Genomic DNA, 24,494 nt, shown 5'->3' on the forward strand with positions numbered 1-24,494 from the left:
TGGAGCATGAAATCAGAAGAGCACGCTGATTCCTGCCGGAGCTGTGGCAAGTGTTGGCTAAGTCACTCTGGAGCTGTGTCTTTGCAGCATCATCAGGGGTTTTGGCCAGGCCTGCTTCAAAGCAGCAGTAGCAGAAGGCAGAAGATTATGTGTGTATGTATACCAACATGGCAAACTGCTATACATTTTACCACAAAGATGCTGATCTCATTTTTCCAGCAGGACTGGTTGAAACTGTGAGTAGAGCTGAATCTTCGAAGGCAGTGCTGAGCTGTTCAGGTTTTTTTACTTTCTGGCCAGTGAAAACAGTATATTTGCTTTTCTTGGCAACAGTCTAGTGCAGAACACTTATTAATTCACTTACCAAAGAAAATAGGACGTGCTGAGTCCAAGTGGTTTGTTTAAGTCCTGATCCAGGGTCCTCTGACAATGGTTCTCATTGGCTTTGCACATAGCCCTTTGAACACAGACATAAAATCATACATGTGAATAGCCTTACTTCAGGCTCAAAAAAAAAAAAAGAAATCTTTAAAACCCTTGCTGTAGAAATTGACTTATTCAGATATATTACCATCTTTCTTAGAATTAGTTTGTTAGATGTTGCCTCTCTTACCTTTGGTATCTTTTGAAATTTTTCATGCTTCTCCACCTTCATTTCATCTTCCTATTTTATTGATGTAGCTACTACAAAAAATCTTGCAAAATAACTTAATTTTCAGTTTTTCTCAGGAACTAGTGCTTAAGAGCTTGTCTGTGACTAGCTACATATTTTAAGATCCCTGCTTAAGGATTTTTTTATCCCATTTGTAATGGACTATTTGTTTACTGCTGTAATCCATTTGGAGGCTGATATTTGGTGACATACTGCATCATGCCTGTGGAAGTGTTTTCCCTTACTTGGAATGTAAGTTCAAGATACTTTTATTTGCCTTTGGAAAATAAAAAGGCATTCTACAACCTCCCATGCATTCCCCGAAGTCCTGAGTCCAAAGACTGACTTCATTGTCTAAGCTGATCTTTGCCCATGAAAGAGCTGCAGTCTTACTATTATTTCATTGCCATTATCCTTATCCTTCTAAATTAATTTAAACTGAGGCAAGAGTGATGACAAAATTCCATTTCATCAAAAGGTGCAGCAGCTTGTCAGTGGTGATGGCTCAGCAGCTGACCTAGCTTTGTTTTGGTGCCCATGGCAACATTAGAGGAAGGAAATGACAGTCTTCTTAGTGTATTTACTCAGTTATTTCACTTGCACTTCTAACCCAGATCCTAAGGGTGATTGCTCAGTGGCATTTTCCCATCAAGAGCTTTTCCTCACAACAGTGGGAAAGACTAAAATAACATGTCTGCCTCTCCCTTCTGCTTAATGTCTCTTGAGAAAAGCAATCACAGCAAGAGAGAACAAGTTACTTGGTGACTAAGGTAGCTGTAAGGCTTATGATACTGACCGGAGGCCAGCCTAACTTCGAGTCAGCCATGCTCTCTGGTGATCTTGGGCCAGGCAGTAAGATCAGTACCTATGTGCAGGGCTGTATTGCCCCTTGGTACAATAAAACTATATCCTCTGACAGTGCTAGGTCTTGTCAGACCTGGGTTCTGTCTTGTTTTTCTGTTTGTTTGAGTATTTTTGTCTTGTTTTGGGGTGGTTTTTTTTGTAAGACACAGATGCCAGTGGGGTCCAGGTCTCAGTTTTTGCTGAGTGAACTAATGTAGGGAAAGAGCTGAGAGAGTCCACCTTCAAGGGCAGTCAACACCAGGGCTGTCTCCAAAAACTTGTCCATCTCCCTGAAGGCTATATACCTCCTTGCAATAAGGCACAAATATTAACATCAGACCTTGAGAATGTCATTGAAAATTCTTGGTTTGAGGTGGATAGTTCAGCTCTTCTTAATCACAAGAAGTAAGAGCTTTCAAATATAAGGATTTTTTATTTAATAGAAATAACCTTCAGACAGAGGTTAGCAGCTGGAGGAGCTCTGAGGGTGAATCAGGGTATTTTTAGGATGAGAGAAACAGACCAGCCAATTCTGTCTTCCTTCTTAAAAGTGTCTGTCCTGTGCTCATCCTTTTCCTTGCAGAGTGATGTCATTGTTTCCGTCTTGTGTATTTTATTTCCTTGGATACGAAGCAGGCGGGGGCTATAGAAGCTGGGTGTGTGACTGGCTTGGCCTTTGATAAGGCTGTGCATGTGTGGGCAATGCATGAAGCAATAGGTATATAAAGTAACAACACTGTTTGAGACTGGGAGCTGTGCTGGCATATCGTGACCTGCTGGTTTTGGTTAAAAGGTGTTACTGCATGGGAGTGGAATGTGTCAGGGATGTGGAGAGAGAGGATGTGGGAAGCCAGTCTTGTTGTTTTACACCCCTACAATAACAAAACCCCAAACCCTTCCTAATTTTTAATCAGATTTCAAAGCATTGCAAAAGATCTTTCCATAGCTGAAAAACCCCAAACAATAACAGAGAGAGAGCTGAAAGTAAAGGCACTTCTTAATACTTGTGATTGCAGCTGATGAAACATAGCATGGGGCAGAGTTTGCCGTAAAGATGTCCTCTCCTGAGCCGTTGCTGCGTGTTTGGCACGAGTGGCCTCCCCCAGACACGTCAGCTGGTCTTGAGTACGGCCTTTGCTCCCTGGGTGACTTTGCAAAGGCAAGGATGGAGCTGGGGGGTTTGCCTGCTGGTCTCTGCTCTCTTCCACTGCCCACAGCACCACAATGCTCTCACTCTCTGGTTTGGTCAGGGGCCCGTTTTCTTAGAGCTGAGTAAACATTTGTACTGAGAAATGTTTAATCTTGTTTCCTTTTGGCATGGCTCTCAAGGTGTGCAATCCAGCATCGCCTGCCCTGAGCTTCTGGGCTGTGACTTGGGATGCAAAAACATCCCATGTTTCTGAGGCCCCGTGAGGCAGCGAGTTTTGCTGGCTCACTTGGCTGCATGGGGCTGTGGGGGCTTTGCTTTTCCCTGCAGTGTCTGGGTGCTGATTTTTTAAATTTTTTTTTTTAGTTTGGGACATGAGGTCAGAGTGAATCCCCTGATTCCAAGAGCTGGAGCTTTAGGAAATAACTCTGCTGGCCAGTCTCTAAATCACTACTGCACACCTGAAATTAGTTTTTGGCTTCAAGCAGCCCCCTGCTCCATGTTTGACCTCTCTTTCCTCCAGAGATTGAAGAGAGGTCACCTGGGAAGGGGCAGGGGGCAGGCAGGGGAGTGAGGGTGCTGTAGTGTGGTGGCAGCGGGGGATTAGCCAGCACCTATGAGGGCCCAGCCCAGCTGGATGCCTTCAGGCCATGCTGTGGGGAGAGGAAAACCCCACTTACGGGAGAGGCTGTCTGACCCCTCACATCTTGGTTTAGTTTATTTAGTGAGTACAAAAAGCCTCCAGATTTTTCCTGTTTCTGGTGGTAGTGAGGTCAGTGCAGGCCTTGCACAGGATGGCCTTGGCCACGTCACTGCAGGGTGGAAGGGACCCAAGAACCCACCCTCACCCCAGTCTGCTCCGAGCCTGCTCAAGGGCACAAGGCCATGGAGGTGTCCAGATGGCTTTATGCCACTGGTGCATAGGATGAGTCCCAGCTCAGCTGATAGAGGTGGCTCATCCTGGTCTGGCTGTCTGCTTCACTGACAGCGGGGAATTTCCCTGGAGTCGCATGCCCTGATCAAACAGGTCCAATTGGTGAGGGGGAAGCCCGTGCCACAAGCCACTGGCTGGCTCCAGACACAGAAGTGACAGCTGATGTAGCTGTGGGGATTTCACAGCCTGGATGTCAGCATCACTGAAGACGGCCTCATATGAGAGGGAGGAAAGGGCCATTGTTTTCCCAGATAATTCCCCATGACGCAGCCTGCAGCTGGTGCAGTAGGAAATGCTGATCTGCTTCCTGCCCTGGTACAGGGATGTTTTCCCCATCCTCACAGCATGGCACCTTTGCTGGCAGCTCTGTGCTGAGAGGACAGTGGTGGGACCCCCTTAGCACCCAGCTAGAGTGGCCCTGTTGCAGCTCCTGCAGCACACAGCTGTGTCCCATCTGCCCCCTGGAGAGGGCTACTGCCACTAACACCAACACCCAGAAAACTCACCTGGCAGAAGATGTGCATATCTGACGTGAAGCTAGGGTCCTACAAACGTTGTTTGTCTTTGGGATTGAAAAATAGCTTTTTCTGTGAGATGGGGACATTTGCAGTGGGAGCATGTGGGGTTGTGCTCCAAAGCCACTTGGAGCTTGTTCTTATAGATGGTGTAGTTTCAGGTAGGGAGGGGTCTGTTGAAGGAATGGCTTCATTTTCAAAGTGAAGCTGGAGTTTGGAATCAGCTGGCAGAGAAGTCTGTGCAGCTGCTAATCTAGTTTAGCTTGGTCTAGTCACTCTGCTGGCTCCTCTGGAAACATAACCCCTGCAAAGGAAGGAGGGGAGCAAGGCTGATGTCTGTGCAGACAAAGCAGTTGAAGTATCATGGTATCAGTTTATAGTGGTAAAATACTGCTCTTGAATATCCTACCTGGTGGCTTGGGAGCTTCCATACCCCAGCTTCAGACCAAAATAACCACTGCTGGTATCCCTGCTCGCTGCTGACAGGGCTGGTATAAGGGGACTGAGGAAGTGCCACAGCTTGCAGGGAGAGTGAGGCAAGTGCTTCCAGTTCTGCCTGCAGGTGCCAACAGAAGGTATCTCTGAAGAGATCTAACATTGGTCACACTCCTCTATACTACTCTCAAAGAAAGAGTAGGTCATGTCCTGACTAGATAAGATCATGCCCTTTTAGCTGACTGCCAGTTCTTCCTTTGCAAACAGACCATTGCTTACTGCTTTAGCAGTCTGTGCTCCGTCCAGGGATGCTGTTTAATGCTACTTGCCCCGTTTTCCTTGTGTTGGTCCTGGGATTGCCACAGCCTTAGAGATGCTGCAAACCCTAGGCATCTCAAATACATAAACCAGGTGCTGTCCCCACATATATGCACAGTACAGCTGGGTTTTTGCATTAGCATTTTCCACTTGCCTGTTGGTAGACAGGTTTTTGGGAGTGTCACTTACCTGATTTTTTTTCTAGTATTGAATGAGAGACTATCACATAAACACGACTCCATGATCAGGGGCTTTAACAAAACTGCTGCACAGCACAGGCCCTAGATTGGCAGTTCTGGAAAATCCCTTGATAAATGTATTTGACAGTGAGAACATGTTATCTTTTGATCTTGGGATCATGAAGGCACTTGTTCTTTGTAAATTCCTTCCACAGCTCGAGCAGAAAGAACAGCTTGGCGTAACAGGAAGTGCTGGAGAATTTGGATTGTCCAAATGCCCTTTATACTGTTAGTGCTCTTGTCATACTTGTCTGTAGATTCTTGGGTTATTCACCTTCTGTGCTGTTCTCCAGATGGGATTTTTCTAATCTTCTGACATCAGCTTCTGCACCAATTTCTCTATTTAACTGTTATAAACTCCCTTATAGTCAGTGACCTCTCTACACCTGAGAGCTCCTGAAGATGTCCCAACACTTTGGAAAGCTGGACTTATGGTCTTGGTGTTACTGCACAGCAGAAAACCTACCTGGTGGCCAAAAGTAGGACAAAAGGTCCTATGTGGATTCTGTGCCGGAGTGTGTGGCAGTTCTTGGAGTCAAGGCACTAATGTGATGTCAGTCTCTCTTCTCCAGGTAGCTGCCCTATTTTCTCAACACTTGCAGGAAATTAAGGATCCTTGAGGCCTCCATCACTGTTCAAACTAATTTGGGCTTGGCTGACACATTCAAAGATTCAACATGCCCATGTGCATGTTGGCTATGTAATTGAGACACCTTACTTTCTTAGGAAGCCAGAGTTAAAAAAAGCCAAACCAAACTGTAAATTACTTCCCTTTCTCTAATTCTTGGTTAATGCTTAAATGTTTCCTCAATGCATGTTGTGACATGGTTTCAACTTTGAGCCTATTTGACCTAAGAATATAACCTCCTTAGCCTAAACCTTTTGCCTCAGTCTTTCATGAAACTGACTATTTATGTGCACATCTGTAACCCTCTCCCACTCATGGCCTCTGCATGGTGGTCTAGCATGTGTTTTTAGTGCTGATATAAGATAACTGTTCCCCATGGTTTGATATACAGGCTAAAGTAAATTTTTTTTTTTGCTAAAATCCATGAGTTTGCCATGGGAAAGACTATTTTCACAAGTCCTGTTATGTGGTTTGAATGAGATTGCAACAAAGGGAGATTAGCTAATTACTCCAGGGTCTTTTTTCCTTTGGTATGTGGGAAAGCTTCATGGCTAACATCCATACAAATTGGCCAGAAAGCCATGGGAGAGCAGCCTTGTCACTCTGCACCTGAACATCTTGATTCAAATGATTTCAAATGACTTGTAATTCATGAGGGTGTTTGGATCCACGCCACTCTTCTCCAAGGCGTCCTATGCTCTGCTTGATGCCATAAATAGCATTTGAATGCCATGAAGTGAGATGACTCCCACCTGTCAGTCTGGGAAGGCTGGCCAGCTGCCTGAGGAAGTCTGGAGACAAAAAAGTGATTTAAAGAAAGATCTGTAGGGGGATTTAAGTCATACTTTTTTCTAAGGAGTGTTTATCCTGTAACTATATCAAACAACTGCTGTGAGATGTTCGTAGGGCAGTAAAAGCTCACGTCATTGCTGTAGGGAGTCAGTGCCTGTATAGAGTAGGAGTGAGAACTAGGCGTGTTAATTAGAGCTGGGACCCATGGGCCCAGCATGCCGGGAAGTGCCCTGTTTCATCCTGTGCCATTGGCTGTTAGCTGTGTATTGAAGCCATGCCCAATCTCTACAGCTGGCTGAAACATTTCAAAAATCATGGTTTGGTGCCATCTCTTAGCCTTCGATATCTCAGCCAGCCCTGTGGCTGTTAGTCCTTTCTTACGCCTGCTCTAGTGAGGCTCCATTATACTTTCTCCTTACTTGGTCAAGCATCTTCTCTGGGGAGAAATAAGCCCTGGATGTTATCTCTGCCGCAAGGCTGCTAATTCCCAGCCTACTGAACTGGTGATGGGGCTTAGAAATGTCCTCATTTTTGTTAGCACTGCCTGTGGTTAAGGAGAGTCTTAGCTCGAGTCTTACTTGACTTGGAATTGCCCCTGTTCTTATTAGATTGTAGCCTGTGTTTCTAAGTGTATTCTCCTACTGCTGGAAGCCTCCAGTTTGCAGCAAACCCAGAACATCTGAGTGATATCTTGTACTTCTGACACTGAAGAAGTTGCTAAAAGTTAGCTGTGACTGCCTGTGGACAATCTTTTGTAATAACAATGGTCATCTTCACACCTTTGTTGTGGGAATTTTGTTGGCAATTGAATCTCGGACCCAGACTGGCAGGGAATCTGAATCATTTATTCAAAGGAGTGAGTTGGTTTTATACACCTTTCCAAGGCACAGTATTTCTTTATATGGCATGACCTATCTTGTGTTGCCACATCAGTAACACATTTCCTAAATGTCCTTTTATGGGGTGATCACTTGCTGTTCACTTGTCCGTCAGCTCCCGGCAGGCTCCTCTCTGGGGGGATCTGCCTTGTGACACCTCCTCCCCCCAGGGTCCGGTTGAGACAAGCCTCTGTGTGCCTCCACGTGCTCCTTTGTGCTGCCATGTGCCTCTGCAGGCAGGTTTTATAGCTCACAACCCAGTTTTACCTTATAATTCCCCATAAATTTCTTCTTCAGAAATTCCAAAGTTGTTCATCAAAGACAGCTGTGAACCCCAGTCTTAACTGGAGGAGCAGAGATGCTCCAGAGCCCTTGTAGTAATGACAAATTCCTTCTTTTTGGGTTGTCTTATCTAAAGGAAGCCAGACTTTCAGATGTCATTGAGAAGTGCTCCTCTTTCTGCCTCTCATCTTCACTTTTCCACAGAAATTAACCCTCTCAGGAATTGCAAGGAATGCTTAGAATCTGTAGTCTTGCATGAGAAGGTTGGTCCCATAGCTTACCATAGGCTTGCAGGAGCTCCCAGGTGTGTGGCACCTTGAGCTAATAGCTCTGGCAGTGTTTCTGAGCTCTTATGTTCCCAGTGTGTCAACTCTGAAATGTCCTGAAGGTCATCCTGAAGCCATCCAGGATGGGCACTCACAACACATGGAGGATGCTCACTTGCTTTGGTGGTCGTGGTCACCTGCTCCTCAGCTGAGACCACACATGAAGGCCACCACTGCGGTGGCTGTGGGGCTGCCCTGTCACATCCACCTGCATGTCTGAGCACCTCTGATTGTTGCCTCTGCTCCTTTGCATGCAGGAAATAAGGCACATAGGAAGTGCACACAATCGGAGTGCAGTGCCCTTCACTGCTGCCACAGCTTCTGCCCCCAGGGTGATCACTGCTCAGTACAACAGCCCGGCAGGCCTCTACTCCTCAGAGAACATCCAGACCTTCAACAGTGCAGTGGAGACAAAAACAGCACCTGGGGCCCTGGAGCCTACCAAGCCGTAAGTACCTCCTTCGCCTCCCCTCCCTCCCTGGGCCTCCAGGGAAAGGCTTCAGGAGACACGAGTTCACTGCGAGGGTACCTGTTTGTTAAACCAAGAAAAGTTCTCTTTCAGGACAAGGGAAGTAGAAGAGGCACGAGCGTGAATGGTGTTCCCAGGGACAGGGTTCGGAGGAGTGGGGAACGTTTCATGAGGTGCAGATATGAAATTAATGCTGTTGTGTTTCTTTGTTTAGCAGAGACCGACGCAGTTTCCGCGTGCGTTCAGCATGACGTACCAGCCCGCTGGTCTGAACAGGTGCCTGATAGCTTGTTACAAGCACTCCCTAAAGTTAGGGTTTTGTGCCAGCTTCACTGCAATGCTGGGCAGGAAAGGCACCAGCTAGTGCAGCAGGCACACCCGTCCCTGTTTCCAGCTGGCCTGGGATTCACAGACAGGCTCAGCCTCAGTTTGGCTGTTTCTGTATTTTATTATCAAACTTTGCTTTTCACAGGAGTTTTGAAACATAGCTGAAACATTCATTGCTGTGTGAGGGGTTTTATGTATGAGATTGGAAAGGGTCCCAACCTTAAAAGGGCCTGTTCATTTTTGTGTGTGCAGCTGAGCCTCACCAAAGACATTATTTTACCCTAGAATTTCAAAGTTCCCCTTTTTTCATTGGAGATAATAAACTAGGAGCTATCTGAAAGCTTTCTGGCTGTGGCTGTAATGGTCAGGTTGCTTAACTGCCCTAAGTCTCTGTATAGCAGTATCAAACTGCTTTGGCTGTTTTTATAATAAAAGCTGGAAGACCAGTGCTTTCGGTAATACTTGGCTAAATTTCTGACTTGTGAATGGGGAGACAAAAGTAACTTCAGCCTCTGCTGTTGCAGGGTACAAAGACCTGGGATTGTGGTTTAACACAAGCCTGGAAACTTTCTCGTGAGTGAAACCTCAAGCTCAATGAAAGCTCCTTGCATTGGCAGCCATGTCTGCAGCATGGTCCTTTCTAGGCAGTTACAGTGCTGCAGCTGGTAGACGAGCTGACAGATTGTTCCTCATTTGCTTCTGGTAGACTCAGCAGCCTCCTTCAGGGTCTGGGCAAAAGCAGAGCAAGGACAAGGAAAATCTGACTTTGCATTAACCTGATGAGACCAGGTTAATGCAGGTCTGGCAGTCAGACACCATCTTTGGTCTAGTCTGGAGTCCCCTCCGTGTGAGAGCACTCCCTGGAAGCCAGGTAGATTTGGCTGGAAAATTGTAGCTGATCCCTTTCTCTTGCTGGGATCAGCAAAGAGGTGGGTTCCTTCTCGGGCTGTGGCTCACTCTGCTCCTCCTAGCAGGAAGGTCCATTGCCAGCCCTGCTCCATCTTGGATACATGGCATCTCTTTCATCTTCTCCTTGCTGAAACACAGCAAGTGGCAAAGGAATGCTGGGGAAACTGTGGATGAGGCCTTTGATGCTAATATGCTTTTGTTTACAGAGTCATCAAAAGCAATTAAATTACTGCTGGTTTTCAGTGGGAGCCAGAGACCTCAGCTTGCCATTAAAAACTCACTGTAGTCTCCCCAGTGCACAAGCACAGGATGTGTTGGTTCTCCCTTCACACACCTTTCCAGCTGCCTTTAAATTCCTGCCCATCTGTTTTGCTGAGTTATTTGGTACATGGCTGACCTTGCTCTGGGTTTACTTGACATTTATCTGCATCCCCATCCTGAACACTGCAGATACACAGCCTATCTGAACCCAGCACCTGATCCTGCCACTGCACATGGTGACATGACTGGAGACCTAGTCTGTGCTTCATCTTTAGAGGGTGTATGGTGTAAATGCAGGGCTGTAGTACATAAAGAAATAAACGCAAATATCTCCACTGGATGTGATGTCACAAAGCAGGTGGGGAGGGAGAAGCACCACTGCTGAGCACATCTGGTTTGGGATGGGAGGTGAGATTTCTCCTCAGTAGAATGCCCAGGCTAGCTTTGAGAAGAGCAGCAGTGAAGGTGGCATTTCTTGTCTGGACAGTGGGACCACAAGTGTGTGCACAGGGAGTTAGTGTATAATGAAACCCCTGCTGCCATTTCTTCATTGCTTTTACAGCCCATGCATTTGCTTCTCAGTAGAGTGCTTGATTTTTAGTTTTTGTGTGGACACCCCTGGAGTGTGAGACCAGAGGCACAGCATTAGCCAGAAGCCTTTAATGTAAAGTTGTGTATTCAGTGGTGTGTCCTTCAGACAGTATTCTGCAGCTGCTTGATGGCTTGAAATATTTGGCTTTGTCCTTCATTAATTTCTTTCTTCTTTCCTTTCTTCCTCCTCTGCATTTTCCCCTCAATTTGGCAATGTAAACCCCAAACAAACCTTAAACAACCCCGCCTCACACTGCCCATGTGGCCGCGTGGGCCGGCAGCCGCCCATGGCCGGGGGGTGCGATGCAGGCTCCCATCGCCTCCGTGTATGACCCTCTGCAGAGCTCCGAGCCGCGGCGCAGGCACAGCAGCGCCTCCAGCCCCAGCCAGCTCCGAGTGGGGCCCGAGCAGCTGAAGCACGCGGCCCAGGTCTGCCCCAACAGCCCTGTGGAAGTGGAGGTGCCGGGACTCAAAGTGCTGCACGTGCAGTTCAATTCTCCCTTGCAGCTCTATTCGCAGAGCAACATCATGGACACCCTGCAGGGGCAGATCTCTTCTGTTAGCCCTGATTTCCCCAGGTAACCTGCCCACAACCTCTGCAGCCAGCTCAGCACATCTGCTCATCCGCATTTCGGTGTCCACGAGTCCCTCGTCCTCGTCTGTGGCTCATGGCATTGTCCGGTCACAAGAAAACAGCATTTACATTTCACCCTTCCAATGTTAGTGCATGACTCTTCACAAGAGCTTTCTCTGCCTCGTGTCTGTGCCCAACACCGTGGGAAACACCCAAACATGTTTTTAGCCTGTCAGTATGTCCATTGCCCCCTGCACACCCATACAGCGGGACCTGACAGCAGCTGGTGGCTTTTCTGGAGGAGCCACCTGCAGCAGATGGCTTTGCTAAGGGTAGGAGAGCACTTTATCCTGAAAGCTGGTGTTTTTCCTGCACTTGAAATGGCTTATGTTGTTTGTGACTGACAGGTGCTGCCAGTCTTTGTTCTTTTGTTTCACTGGCCAAGGGTGTGTGCTGAGCTTGTTTCATTTCAGGCTGAAGCAGGTACCCATGGTCTCCATCTCTGGCTGACAGCACTCATGAGTTTGGAGCAGCCTGGCAGGCACCAGGCACATGGAGGGACAGTCTCTGTTCCCACCCCTGCCCACTTGTCTGCAGAGGTTGCTGCAGCACAGGCTACCTCTGCACAAAGGAGTGGAGGATGCTCAACATGCTCTGAGGTCTGTAGATGTGTGGTGAGCCTCAGCATCGCAAGGCCTGGGTCCTGTTTGATGTCTTTGTGGTACTTGGGAACCCCTGGCCCGTGCCTCTAAGTGACAGTGTCAGGATGGGTGAAACAGAAAGCACGTTTATCTATCTCGCAGGAGGGGTCTAGTCAAGAATGAATTGTGAACCTTCTCCTATGTGACCAAGCAGCTTGCAGGTGTGTGACTTGTGGTCCAGGGCACTGGTCAATCCCAGGGCCTCCATGGGACAGAAAAGGACACAGCCAGATTTCATGGCTCCTGGACTGCTCACAGTTCCCTTCTGGGAACCATGTGCTTCAAAGCAGAAAATCTGGTGTCCTCACCCCTGCACCCACACAGCCAAGCTTTGCCATGTGCCAGCAGCCAAGACATAGCGGGAGGCTGAGGATTTACTCCTGCCTTGTTACTCAGTGCAGTTACTTTCTGTAAGTCACTGCTCTGGCTTGTAGTCAGTGCCGTGCGTACCAGAAGTGGTCACACTGCCAGCTCTCTGTGCTGGCCTGGAGAGCTGATAGTGCTCACAATGGAGCCTGAGACACCAGCAATTGTTTCATAGCAAAAGGGAGTGCTCCAAGCACTGGGCCTTCCTGTAGCCTCGAGATCCTTGTAAACTTTGCAAAATGGGCTGGCATAAAATAGTAAAATATCATTAGTAAAAAATAAACTCTGCTTTCTGAAAATTCTGTGTAATGCTATGTCTTTATGGTTTTTATTACCATCTTCTCGCCAATATTTAAGGCTCAGTGATCCAGTGTTAGTCAGTGTTGCAAGTTGCCCATGGTAGCAGCAATGAGATCCAGTAATGTGTGTATAAGACCCAATAAAAGTAGTTGGGGTTGTTCCCTACAAAGTTTCTACATGAGGGCTCTTGAGTGCATGGTAAAGGACTCCAGTTGCTGGTGATTGCTGCAGATAAAGTACTTGTGTAACAGGAGGTGCCAAAAACCAGCTGGCATACAGAGACTCACCATCTTGCAGATAGAATTTCTGTGCCTGTGGCCTTGCATTTTCAAAAGATACACATGCTTTCTGGTGATGTTTTTTAATTTAAGCAGCATAGCCTTCTGCCCTGAGGTGTTTTACTCCACTGGTACAAATTCAGGTTTGATGCTTTTTACAGTCTTTCGGAAGTCTTGTATGTGTAAGTGTACGTATAGGGTGCATACCTGGGAGAGCTGATCTGTATGTTTCACACTGCCACAATGCATGGTTGAAATGTGATGGCTTTGTTTGACTCTAGTGCTTTTTAAGATGATTTAGCCTTTGCTTTTTGGATGCATGTTATTGAAACATTCTTAGTATGCAATCTGCAATGAAAGGCTTCTTGCATAATGTTTTTATGGGTGGATAGAGCGGTGGAGTATTGAGTTTACATGAGATGAATGTGATGTGGAGCATGGGACATCTTCTGTCTAATAGAAGGCACATAATTATTTTATTTTGGGTTCAGTAACTGAGATTCGGGCTTCAAAGGTTCAACTGCTTGCATGTCTAATGTGCTTCCTGCTCCACTGAAAATTGCTAAAGATGGAAGCATTTAATGAAATTCTTTTTATGGAAATAGCATTTTATAACTCATGTGATGATTTTACTTCTGATGCTTGAAGAGTTTATTATGTAGAGTAACTCCCGGATGACTCAATTGCTCATTGGCATGGAAAGTATGCAGTTGCCTCCTCAAGAAAAAGATTTCCCTCTGCAATTTAGTCTGAACCTCAGGATGTTTATGTACTTTTCATGCAATCACAGAGTGCAGGAATGGTGAAACTGAGTAGACCATTTACATTTATAAGACTGCATTATACAATTGAGCCATCAGAGGAGATTTGTCAGCTATTTCATTTTATTGTATATGTTTTACTGCAGCTACAGAACACAAGGCAGGCAGGAACTTCCTGTGTCCTTTAGTCCATCCCTTAGTCCAGCATTTGGCAATTTAAACCATTGATTTAAATAATTCCCACTGTATACTTGTCCAAACTATTTTCAAATCCTTTAGTTTGGAGGTTGCTCACCTGTCCATGATAATCTCCTCTGGTATTTCAGTGTCAATAGACATTGGAAAGCTTTTCCCAAGGGATATTCTAAATATCCTCCTGGAGTTTAAGCCTATCCTCTACCCACTGGATGCGGAGAATATCCTAGGTACTGCCTCCAGACTCTTTTTTTTATCCCCAAAGACCCTTCCAGTGGCACAATGACCCTGCACTGTAAAAAGCTGCCCCTGAAGCACCTTGGGCTCTAGGTCGAGGTGAGGGGTGGCAGCAGCACCTCGGGGCAGCTCACTGAGGGCTTAGCCTTAGCAGGCAGAAATCTCTGTCCTTGGCCTGCTCATTAACCTTAGTGAAGTACTGTAAATGGGCTGTGCCTCAGAGCCTCCACCTATGAAGTGGAAATAGTAACACTCACTTGGAAACCAAACTAAATTACTGCCAGTCAGGGAATCTTCTAGTTAGATCCTACAGCTGTTACCTTGTGAAGGTGACATTTACAAGCAATTCATAAAGTACTTGCAAAGATTTCTTTTTAATGGAATAAACTTCACTTAGTTTGGGATTCACCATAGTGTAAGGTAGTTTATGCATGCAGGGAACATGCGTGGATGGCACAGCTACCACGTGGGATTGCCATCCCAGCACACGAATTCTTTATCTTCCTATTAACAGAGCAGTGATTTCCCAGGCAGAAGGTTTTAGTTGCTGGAGTGTATGGTAGTTGTGAAGCAGGGAGAACCCTTGGGCGACTGGCTGGGGGCAATCGGCGAGCAGCTGCTGGCAGCGGCGTGCACAGACAGCCCAGCGTGCCAGTCCCAGCCGGAGCACATCCAGCACCTCCATGTTCATGACCTCTTGTCGTGCATGTGCTTTGCACGTTCATTCTTCAGTCATATGATGCATTCTGAAAGGTTTGCTGGAGGGATTGGCTTTAGTTTCATCTGTTTAACAAGTGTATTCTCTTTTCCTTCCTCAGTTTAGATCAGCATAACCAGACTCCAGGCAACATTGCCATAGACAAACAATCTGAGGTTTACAAGATGCTGCAGGAGAATCAAGAGTCAAATGAGCCACCCAGACAGTCTGCTTCGTTTCTTGTGTTGCAGGAGATCTTGGAGTCAGAGGAGAAAGGTGAGTACTTACTGCACACCCGATCTGAGTGTGCTCTTCTGCTCTGCCATTCTTTGGGCTGAGTAGCATTTAAAACTCTATTTTCCTTTTAGCTATTGATTGTTCAAGGTAACGTGTAAGTGGTTTCTACAAAAACCTACAGACCCTGTCACTAATTTGATTCCTTAATATTGTCTCACTGATTAGTTCCAGTGTCTCTGGGCCCATATAATTGCTTAATCATTGAGTGCTCCAGAAATAAACCCTTGCAACACTGAGTGATCAAAAAGGAATTTTAAAAGTCACAAAACCTTCTATAGTTTCTAAAGTTTTACCCCCTTTAAGATAATATTCACTGATTAAAGACCATCTTAGATTCAAGACTTTGGATGTTATCACAAGATACTGCTCTTCAGGGAGTTCTAGTGCTTCTGAACTCCATCCCCCTACACAAGAAAAAGTATCCACTTGTGCAGCTGAATGTAAAAATACAGAAGCTGGGTTACAGTGAGCAGTTCATAGCTTTTAACCTCTGAAAATTTGCTCTTCTTGGCATTCTTGATCTGACATCTGAACTTGTGCGGTTCAGAGCTATAGACTTAAAGATAAAAAGGCCTATTAACTTACTGGGGGCTAAATAGTGCTGTTTTCTCCCCTTAGATAAAATAAAATAAACAAATGAATGGGAAAAGAATTCCAAGAATGGCCTTTTTTTGTCCTTAGGCCAGTTGAGACTCTGTCTTTCGTGTTATTAGCTTGGCAGTGGTGCATTCAGTTTAATCCAAAAAAAGCCTGGTGCTGAGATACCACTAAGAGTAACAGATCAGCCAAATGCTGGTAGGTCTGAGGGATCTGTAGGGAAACAGCAAAATGAAGGAAATAAGGAAACAATAGGAAGAAAGAAACCAGGATCGTGGAGTCTTTAATATGCTGTTAAAATACCTACCTGAAAGCATCTTTTAAATATTGAGTGTTTACAGCTTGCCCTCAGGGTTCAGCTCCAGCATGGAAGGAGTAGCCAGGACTTCTCACGAAGCCAAGGTCCTCCCCTGTGCTTAGTAGTGGTGAAGAAGATAAGAAGCAAAAGCCTCTCTGTTTTATATTTCTTTGAAGATTTGCAGCATTGTTGGGATTCTCTGGCACAAGGTTTGCCTGTCCTATCACGGGCCGGCTGGGATAGGCTCTGGCATTATTCCACAGTGGGTTGATAATGCCTCATGGCCCAGCCTGTGGTGCTCCGGCCAGCATCAAACACACGCTGCTGCGAGTCAGATCGTTCCGTGTGATAAATGGCACATTGGATGGCGGCTTCTCCCAGCCTGGCTCCAGGCAATGGCTTGTGAATGGCAGCTGTGAGCCATCCCCAGCTGGGACAGGGCCCTTGGGGCATCACTGACTGGGCTTCGCTGACTCACACTGGCTGAGAGTCTGGGCCAGACACAGCGGCCGAGTGTGGGTGTCTGGAAGCACCGCGGCTTGTCTTTTAAGACGGACCTTGTACTCAAAAGTGGAGTGTTCCACTGGGTGGAACATGCCATGTTTCCTGTGGGTGTTTGATTAAGGGAGATTTTAAAACGTGCTGTCAGTGTTGCTGATAAGAGCAAAGTGCTGGTTGAGGCAGAGGGAATGAACAGAAGTGATAGGGAAGAGTCTGAAAATGTGACTGCTGCTGCTTGCTTCCCAGTGAGGGTCACTTGCAGCAGCTCTTGGAGGCCAGGTGCTTCTTGCTGTGTTCGGAGGGTTAGGGAACTTGTACCTCTGGACCAGCATCTGCACGGAACTGAGTACAAACCTCTGAGCTGAAGGCTGCCCTAAAGGCAAACCAGTGCAGCATCACCCGCCCCACAGCTGAGGTAGGCATTTCCTCCCTTTTCCTTCAGCTCTTCTATCACTGACGCTGCCCTGGGCTGTGGTGAGTTCCTGACCTTGCTGGTCACCAGGGCGTGTCTTTGGAGGGTGTTTCCACCGCTTCACTGGGAATGCCCATTTTAAGTGTGCTCTTGGTTTGACACTGGTCAGAAGGGTTTCATCAGTGGCCCTCACAGTCCAAGGTGTTTCTGATGAAATATCATGGGATTCTCAGCAGCCTCCTTCCCTTGTTAACTGTGGAGCCCCTTGGAAAAGTCATATAGGTAATGTCCCTATATGATTAGTCCCATCATTGGTGTCATTTTGTAAAAGGCTCCTTTTTCCCTGCAGATATTTAAAGGCTTGCCTCATATCCCACATCTAGGATCCACTGCTGGTTTAGGCATCCAGGTCAGCACTTCTCCTGTGAAGACCCTGCAGGAATTCCCTTCCCCAGAGAAGTTGCAATAGGGAGATACCTGGAGCATGCTGTGCAACAGCAGGGGAGTGCAAGGTTATCCCCAGTGTCCCAGGGTTCTGCAAGGAGGAGTTTGTTAACCAGATCTTCCAGAAGTCTTGGGAAAACCAGCTCCACTGTAAAACAGCAGACTGGAAAAGGACTTTGTCAGTCCTCTCTAGCCTGCCAGGACACCCACCTCTTTCTGAGCTCAAATCTGGGAATCAGCTTGACCCTAAGTGTGTGATCAGGACACATCAGGCAGACTCCAGTGCTGCCAAGGCTGGGGCTTTGCTTTGCTTTGTGCATCTGTGCATGTGAGACACATCAGCTGAAGTCTGATGGGCTTTTAAGATGAGCGGATACTCTCATCTGACTGCCCACCAACTCAGGCCCTCACATTTCCAGGGCCAGGTTCAGCTGTGTCCCTCCTCTCCTTCCTCCCCACACATCCCTAAATCCCTGCCCACTTTATATGCATGAATCCCCACCTCAGAGCTGGGGTTAAAGAATGTCATGCCCCCAGCAGAGCATCTGCTTGGGAGGAACAGCCTCGAGCCACGCATCTCACATGCTCTGAAGCACTCTCCTTCCACCCCCAGGGGACCCTACCAAACCGTCTGGATTTAGGAGCGTCAAAGCCCCTACCACAAAGGTGGCCTCATCGATTGGGAATGCCCAGAAGCTGCCCATGTGCGACAAGTGTGGATCTGGCATTGTGTAAGTAAGCCTGTCCCTGGGGTTGCAGGTGAGCAGCCCATGCCTGTGCCAGGGGCTGAGGTACTGCACCCAAACAACTTCACCTACCCACATCCAGTGCAGCCAGGAGACTTGAGGCACATTTATTCTCACCAGCTTTAATAACACTAACTTTGCAATTCCCCGCAGTGAGGCAGGAGTTTGCATCTACAGATCTGTATCAGTGGAAACCAGAGCAAGTCCCTGTGAGACAAACCTTGAGGCAGTTGTTGCTGCAGTGTTTTGCTTCTTACCTGAAATCCATTTACAGCATTTGGAAACAAAATGACCTTTCCATTCAGGGCCTGTGTATTTAATGCATTTCCTGTCTCAGTGCTCCCAGGTGTGGCATGGAGTCTTGCCTTGGTGGTCAGAGGCCGTGGGGACTGCAGAGCTGCATTCTGGTCCCCACTCTCCTGTTAAGACCTCACACCTCCACTGTGTCTATGCAGATGGTTTTTTTGTCTTTATTAAAGTGGGTAAAATCCAACTCCAGCAGACCTGGGGTTTGGGTTTGATAGAGAGAGCTGCTGCACCCTAAGTGTGACCACATGAGGCACCCGACCCATGTCTTTGAGTTGATCAGTTTTTCAACCTCAAATTCTTCCCTGCAGTCCCCTTAACAGTTTACTACACAGCAGTCAAGTACTGGTAGCCAAACCTGCATTGTAATGGCAGAATTCTGATTTCTCAGATGCTGCCCACCACAGGCTATCAGATTGTTGCTGAGACCCAATACACTGTGATTGCATGGTCCTGGCATGCCGGAGCATCTGGACCAGCAGAGATTACAGAGGCAATCCATACCCTGTAAAATATGAATCAGAGACAAACCCTGTAATTATTCTACCAGCTGAGTAGGTCTGGAGAGAAAGCACAAGGCCTTGAATAGCACTCAAAACTAATGAATTACAGAAAATAGAGATGGCTGCTGGAACAAAATAATACTGGAAAATTGTTGTGTTGGGGCTGATGGTAGTTAACAAATTGCTGTGTCGTTTTTGTAGTTTTCGTAGTCATCTGTTGGGTTAAGCTGTGAAGTCTTCCAGTAAGAGCTGGCCCACATTTGGCTGGATCTGTTCACTGCAGCTCCCGAGCAGCTGTGTCTGAGATGAAAACCAGGATTTGGTCTCTGTGCTTCTCCCACATGGACCTGGCATATCAGTCACTAGCAAAAAGGGCAGTGCTGGCTGCGCAGCCTTCATCCCGGCAGTTCTCCATTTGTGTTGCCATCCACTTGGTTTGTACCTGGGTTTTGCTCCCCCAGATGGTCAAGCTACTGCCTGCCATTTGATCCTTGGCATTTGAATGCTGTTGTGCCATCTGCAGCCACCAGCTAAAGATGCCATCACAGTAATTCTTGCCACCACAGGTGGCTGTCCCTGTGAAACTTACGCAGATCAATGCTGGGAAACTCTTTCTAGAGAAGAGTTGCTATGCCAGCACATGCTGGGCTTCTAAAAGCACTGTTAACATCTGCCTGACCAGAGGTAGGGCCTGTACTTTGACTCATCAGGAGCAGAAGAAAACTTCACCTTCAGGACTGGTGTGGGTCTGGGCTGAGTGGGAGGTGGCTGGGGAGAGGGAGACAGTGGTGGGCACTGAGGGGTGCTGGTTCCTTCCCCAGAGGGATGTTTGTGAAGATCCGGGACAAGCAGCGCCATCCTGAGTGCTACGTGTGCAGCGACTGTGGCACCAATCTCAAGCAGAAAGGACACTTCTTTGTGGAAGACCAAATCTACTGCGAGAGGCATGCACGGGAACGGGTGATTCCCCCGGAGGGCTACGAGGTGGTCACCGTCTTCCCAAAGTAAACCATGCTGCTCACAAAGCCAGTGTGGATGGGTTATTCTCTGCTGATTTTCCTTGGAGAGCATTATCCCTACCCCCTGCAGAATCTTGTTTGCAGTAAGGAATGCTAGGCATGGCTTTGAATTTCCTTGTCATTATTAATCTTCCATCTGTTCACATGAGATGTCACTGATGTCACTAATTGTTCAACATTCTTTTAATCCTCTCACTTTTTTTTTAATACACAATTTTTTTTTTCCTTCATTGTGGTGTCAATCACACAGGAAAATCAGAGGCCAAAGTCAGATTACAACTTTTCTGTGTTCCAGTTATTTGCCATCTGTTTGCCTTCAATAAATGGGGTGAATCCACAAGGCAGAAGTGTCTGCTTTCTGCTGTTTTCCTTGTGCACTGGATTGGGGATCCCTGGGCAGCAGAAGAGGTGCCCAGTCCATGGCTCTGTTTATCCTGGACAATAGTGGGAAGGATTTAAAAAGTTGAGTCAGACTGGTCCTACTGCCAGCTGAGCTGTGAGCAGCTGCCTGCTGGCACCCAGCAAGGGGCAGCTGAGCACAGCCAAGCCTCAGAACAGACTGGTGGCCTGTCCCCCGTGCAAGGCAGCCGAGAGCTGCCTCCTCTGTGTCCAGCACTGCTTCATGATGATGGGACTGGGCACATCAGTGTTTCCTGCTACTGCATCACCCCAGATGTGCCTTTGTTCCACACAGTCACAAACTGAGCTCTATGAGAAAAATGATCACTTGATGCTTGCTGGAAACCAGGGAATCCTAGAGCGAAGGTTTGAGTGGCCACGGTCCCTGTTCTGGCTCCCCCTGGGGGAAGCACATGTGGCTGCCCAAGGCATCACCCTGCTCCTAGTGCTGCTGCTGTGCACAGTTGCTGGAGGGTGCCTTTGGGGTGATGTGGAGAGGGGGGCACATGCCCCTTGTGCCCTGGACAAGGGGCTGATGGTGCCTGAGCAGAACTTCCACCCATGTAGAGAGGAGGCCTGCAGTGGTTATTTCTCTCACATCTCTAAATGAGATGCTGGCTGTTCTTAATGGTGTAAAAATAAACGGATTCTAAGATGTGTCATCTTTCCTTTAAAATGAATTGCCGATGGTTGAAATCAGCAGGGTGGGTTTGTAGCTGCACACAGCACTCTCTGGCCAGCACAGGGCCGCTGGAGTTAGTGGGTGCATATGCAACAGCTACAGACAGCATCATGTCCCTGCCCTGCAAAGTCCTGTCTGTGTTCAGCAGTGCTGTCTGTACTGCTGCGCCCTGTGTTTCCTTTACCACAGCACAGCTGCCTTGCAAAAATAAAACCAACAGAAGACAAATAAAGCAAAATATCCAAGCTCAAACATAACCCCAAACCCAATCCTCATCTGAGGTAAAGCTGACCTGTCACCATGGCTCTAAGCCTCCCACTGTTCAGATAAACTGTGCAGCTTTTGGGCAGGTTGGGGAGAGGACTAATTCACCAACCCAGCTAAATTTAGTTAATTCCCTCAGGCTCCTTCTATGGGCAGAGGCAAGCAAGGCTGCCATAGCTCAACCAGCATTTGTTTGGCTCATCCCTGGGAAAAGCTTGCCTTCTCTGTGCCACTGGCACACATCAACACACACCTGCACAAACTCCAGATAGGTAGCACAAGCAGCTTTATTTTCCAGGGTAAGAGGGGAGGGTTTTTTGGCCTGCTGGGATGACATCTCCCCTCACTGCTGCTAAAGGGGGTTTATTCTCTCCCCTCTTCAGCACACTTCCCTAGGGAAAGGCTGCTGCTGTGCTGGACTGCACAAAAAGCCAGTGCAGTGGTGGGAAGCACAGACCTGCAGGGGTGGAGTGACCCTGTAGGCACAAACTGCTCTGGCTGCATTGTGAACCAAGTCTCCTGTCCTGCTGTGGAACTGTGGCTGCTCCATGCCACCCACTGTCTCAGCAGGCTGGGGGCTCACGGCTCCCCCAGGAAAACGCCGGCTGCCGAGGCCATCTGGAGCACCATGTCCCAGCCCGGAGCCTGGGCTGAGCCCTCCAGTGCCTGCAGTCACTACATTCTTTTGTACACAAATGTCTGTCAGCAAAACAGCGCTCGTCCCAGAAAACCTCATGATTTGCTCTTGTGATGATTTGGAGGCGAGGGCATTCAAGCCTGGCCCATGCCTGGCCTTTCCCTGCCCTCCCACCCAGCACCGCACTGCAAACAGGTGACAAGCCCTTCTTTGTGCAGGGCCACAGGCTCTGTCACTGGCCTGAGCTCCTGCAGCCAGGCTGGCAGCACAGCTGGGAAAACTGATTGTGTGCGGCTTGACAGGAGCTGGGGACTACAAAAGATTTGTGCAGTAGTCTGGGTGTGTAGGTTTCTAACATGGATCCCAGAGCTGATCCAATTTATTATGTGGGAACAGGTTAGCTGAGGAAGTTCACATTCGTTACTTGAGGACTTCGACCGCTCTCTGCTGTATCTGGCTGAGAAAAGGAATGTAATAATCTTTTATGATGCAGGGCAAAATATTTGACAACTGCAGTGTTCACTGTAGTCTGCCTTTCTAGATTCCTCAGGAGTTTAACAGTTGGCATATCTACAAAATAGGTTAAATAGGGTCACCCATGCCTTGCAACCACACTGAGCTGCCTGCTATAGAAATTGTTATGTAAGGAACACATAAAAGGTTCCTATGTGAAGCGTGTCAGGCAGTTGGTGAGTGGGTGAGCATCCTGCCAGAGGGACTGTCTCACAAAGGTGGGCAGCACAGCACAAGGCACAATCTGTCATTTTTAACACTGATTACTTCAGTTTACATTGGCAATCCCTCCCTGCCACTGCCACGCATCCCCTTTCTCCTTGTGCAGTGGAGTCCGTGCCTTCTGCTCCCTGATGGGTCGTGCGAGCCCCCTCCTCAGGCACAGCCACAGCAGGAGTTGCAGGCCATTGCAGGCTGGAGAAGAGGGCTGGTGTGGGACACAGTAGCAGAGCTCCCTCCACAGCTGAACAGGAATCACTATTTTTAAAACTCTTTACACAGTTAAAAAGACCCTGCTGGTGGCAGTGACTTGAGCGAGCTGGCCCCCCAGAGATAAAGCTGACAGAAAAGGGTTAAAAAACCCAACACTATCATCAAGACAGACCTTTCTTATTTTCGTCTTCTCACAGGCTACACCATCACTGTGCCAATAAAACAGCACTGAGCAGCGTGGCCAGTTGCTCCAGCTCACACATTTAAGTTGCACTTGCTAATGGCTCAGATTTTTGTCAAGGTAGAGTCTTGGTAGTTCAAACATCATCTCTGCTAAGGCAGGTAAATAAGAGTACCCGAATGATGGCATGTGCAGAGTGCATTTCAGTGCTGGTGAAATGCCATTAAATAGATTCTAACGTGTGAAATTAAGTTTACCACACATTATCTTGTCATCACCTGGAAAAACTTGAGAAAAAGAAAACCTGCAAAAAGACACACAGTAGCAACACGCTACCAAGTGAAGACCACTTCTTTCTGTCCAGACATTTGGTCTCAGCACTCAGACATCCACGAACACCAACAATAGAACAAGAGCTGGATGTATCTGGATGCCGCAGGGGACAGGAGCACTGCTTCCAAGCCACCAGAACAGATCTATTGTACCAGGGTATCTCACCCCCCCAAGATCTTATCTGTTGTTTGTTAACAGATCAGATAAATAGGACAAGCTGTCTTGTAGTGAGTTATGTTGGCACCATGGAGTTAGGTTAACACTGGCCTGGCATCTCCCAACTGCCAATAAACATCTTGCTGTCAAAGTGAGATCTGGAAAGATAAGCTGGATTTCTGACTTACAGGCACCTCACTTTATATATAGAAGTGACTTTATATATAGAAGTGACTATAGAAGTGACACCAAACTTTCACAAAGCAGAAATCTATACATTTCCCTGGAAATCTGTGGAGGTTCTCCCATGAGCAGGGATGCTGCTTCGCAGTTACTGCTCGGGGGGTAAGTGAATGACTCTGTGCACATTTATTGTCATCTTGTGTATAAATTACATTTCACTCCTCATCAATACTATTTCTTGTGCCAGCTTTAATATAGGTACCTTGATATCATGCACCATGTTATGCTGTAATCTACTACCAGTCCTTTAGTTTTATACTGTGGAGTAATTCTGATTAAGATCTTTTGTCTGTTATCTCGCCTGTTTAATAAATAGTTAATTTTTATAACTAGATCTGATCTGCTGTCACTAGAACTCACAGGCAAGAGTGACTCCTTAAACTGTTGCCAAAATCTGAGGCTAAGGCAGGGCTTGTCTGAAGCTCCTACTCCTTCTGTGACATCTATGCTTCAAGAATTTGTCTTGTATCCACTGAAATATTTTCTCTCTCTATGGACAATCGAGGGAACATTATTTCATGCAGAGCAATTTAAAACTGTCAGCACCAGCCACCCCCTGCCCTGAGCATCCTCACATTGTCATTCCTGCATTTCCTTGTGGTCTCTTCCCCACGTATCTGTAGGAACAGGCTGGAAGGAAGGCTGCGTTCTGAAACACCAGCACTCTTCAGAGCACACCTCACTCTGCCTGTAGGCACTCAAGTGCTCAAATGCTGGACTGCTCCTTCAGAGCTTGGGTATACAGCCAAGTGCACTCATTCTCTTGCCTGCAGGAAGAAGAAATGCAAAACCATACTAAGAAGGTACCATGCTTGTTTTAATCAGTGACATTTGTAGTACTTTTGGAGCCAAAAAATAATAGGGATGAAGAGATGG

The 24,494-nt window shown here is 47.3% G+C and overlaps 1 protein-coding gene across 1 annotated transcript in view; it reads left to right on the top strand.

Moving 5' to 3' along the window:
* Nucleotides 1-20,076, top strand: part of PDLIM1 (PDZ and LIM domain 1) — a 43,964-nt gene extending 23,888 nt beyond the window's left edge. Inside the window, exons 4-7 of the mRNA XM_082286624.1 lie at nt 8,247-8,437; nt 14,777-14,931; nt 17,818-17,935; nt 19,581-20,076. Coding sequence (XP_082142750.1) covers nt 8,247-8,437; nt 14,777-14,931; nt 17,818-17,935; nt 19,581-19,767 — 651 coding nt within the window. The 3' untranslated portion in view covers nt 19,768-20,076. The remainder of the gene's footprint in view (nt 1-8,246; nt 8,438-14,776; nt 14,932-17,817; nt 17,936-19,580) is intronic.
* Nucleotides 20,077-24,494: the final 4,418 nt, after the last annotated feature.

The sequence above is a fragment of the Coloeus monedula genome, assembly GCF_965178545.1.
Source record: "Coloeus monedula genome assembly, chromosome: 8".
In the NCBI taxonomy this organism is placed as follows: domain Eukaryota; kingdom Metazoa; phylum Chordata; class Aves; order Passeriformes; family Corvidae; genus Coloeus; species Coloeus monedula.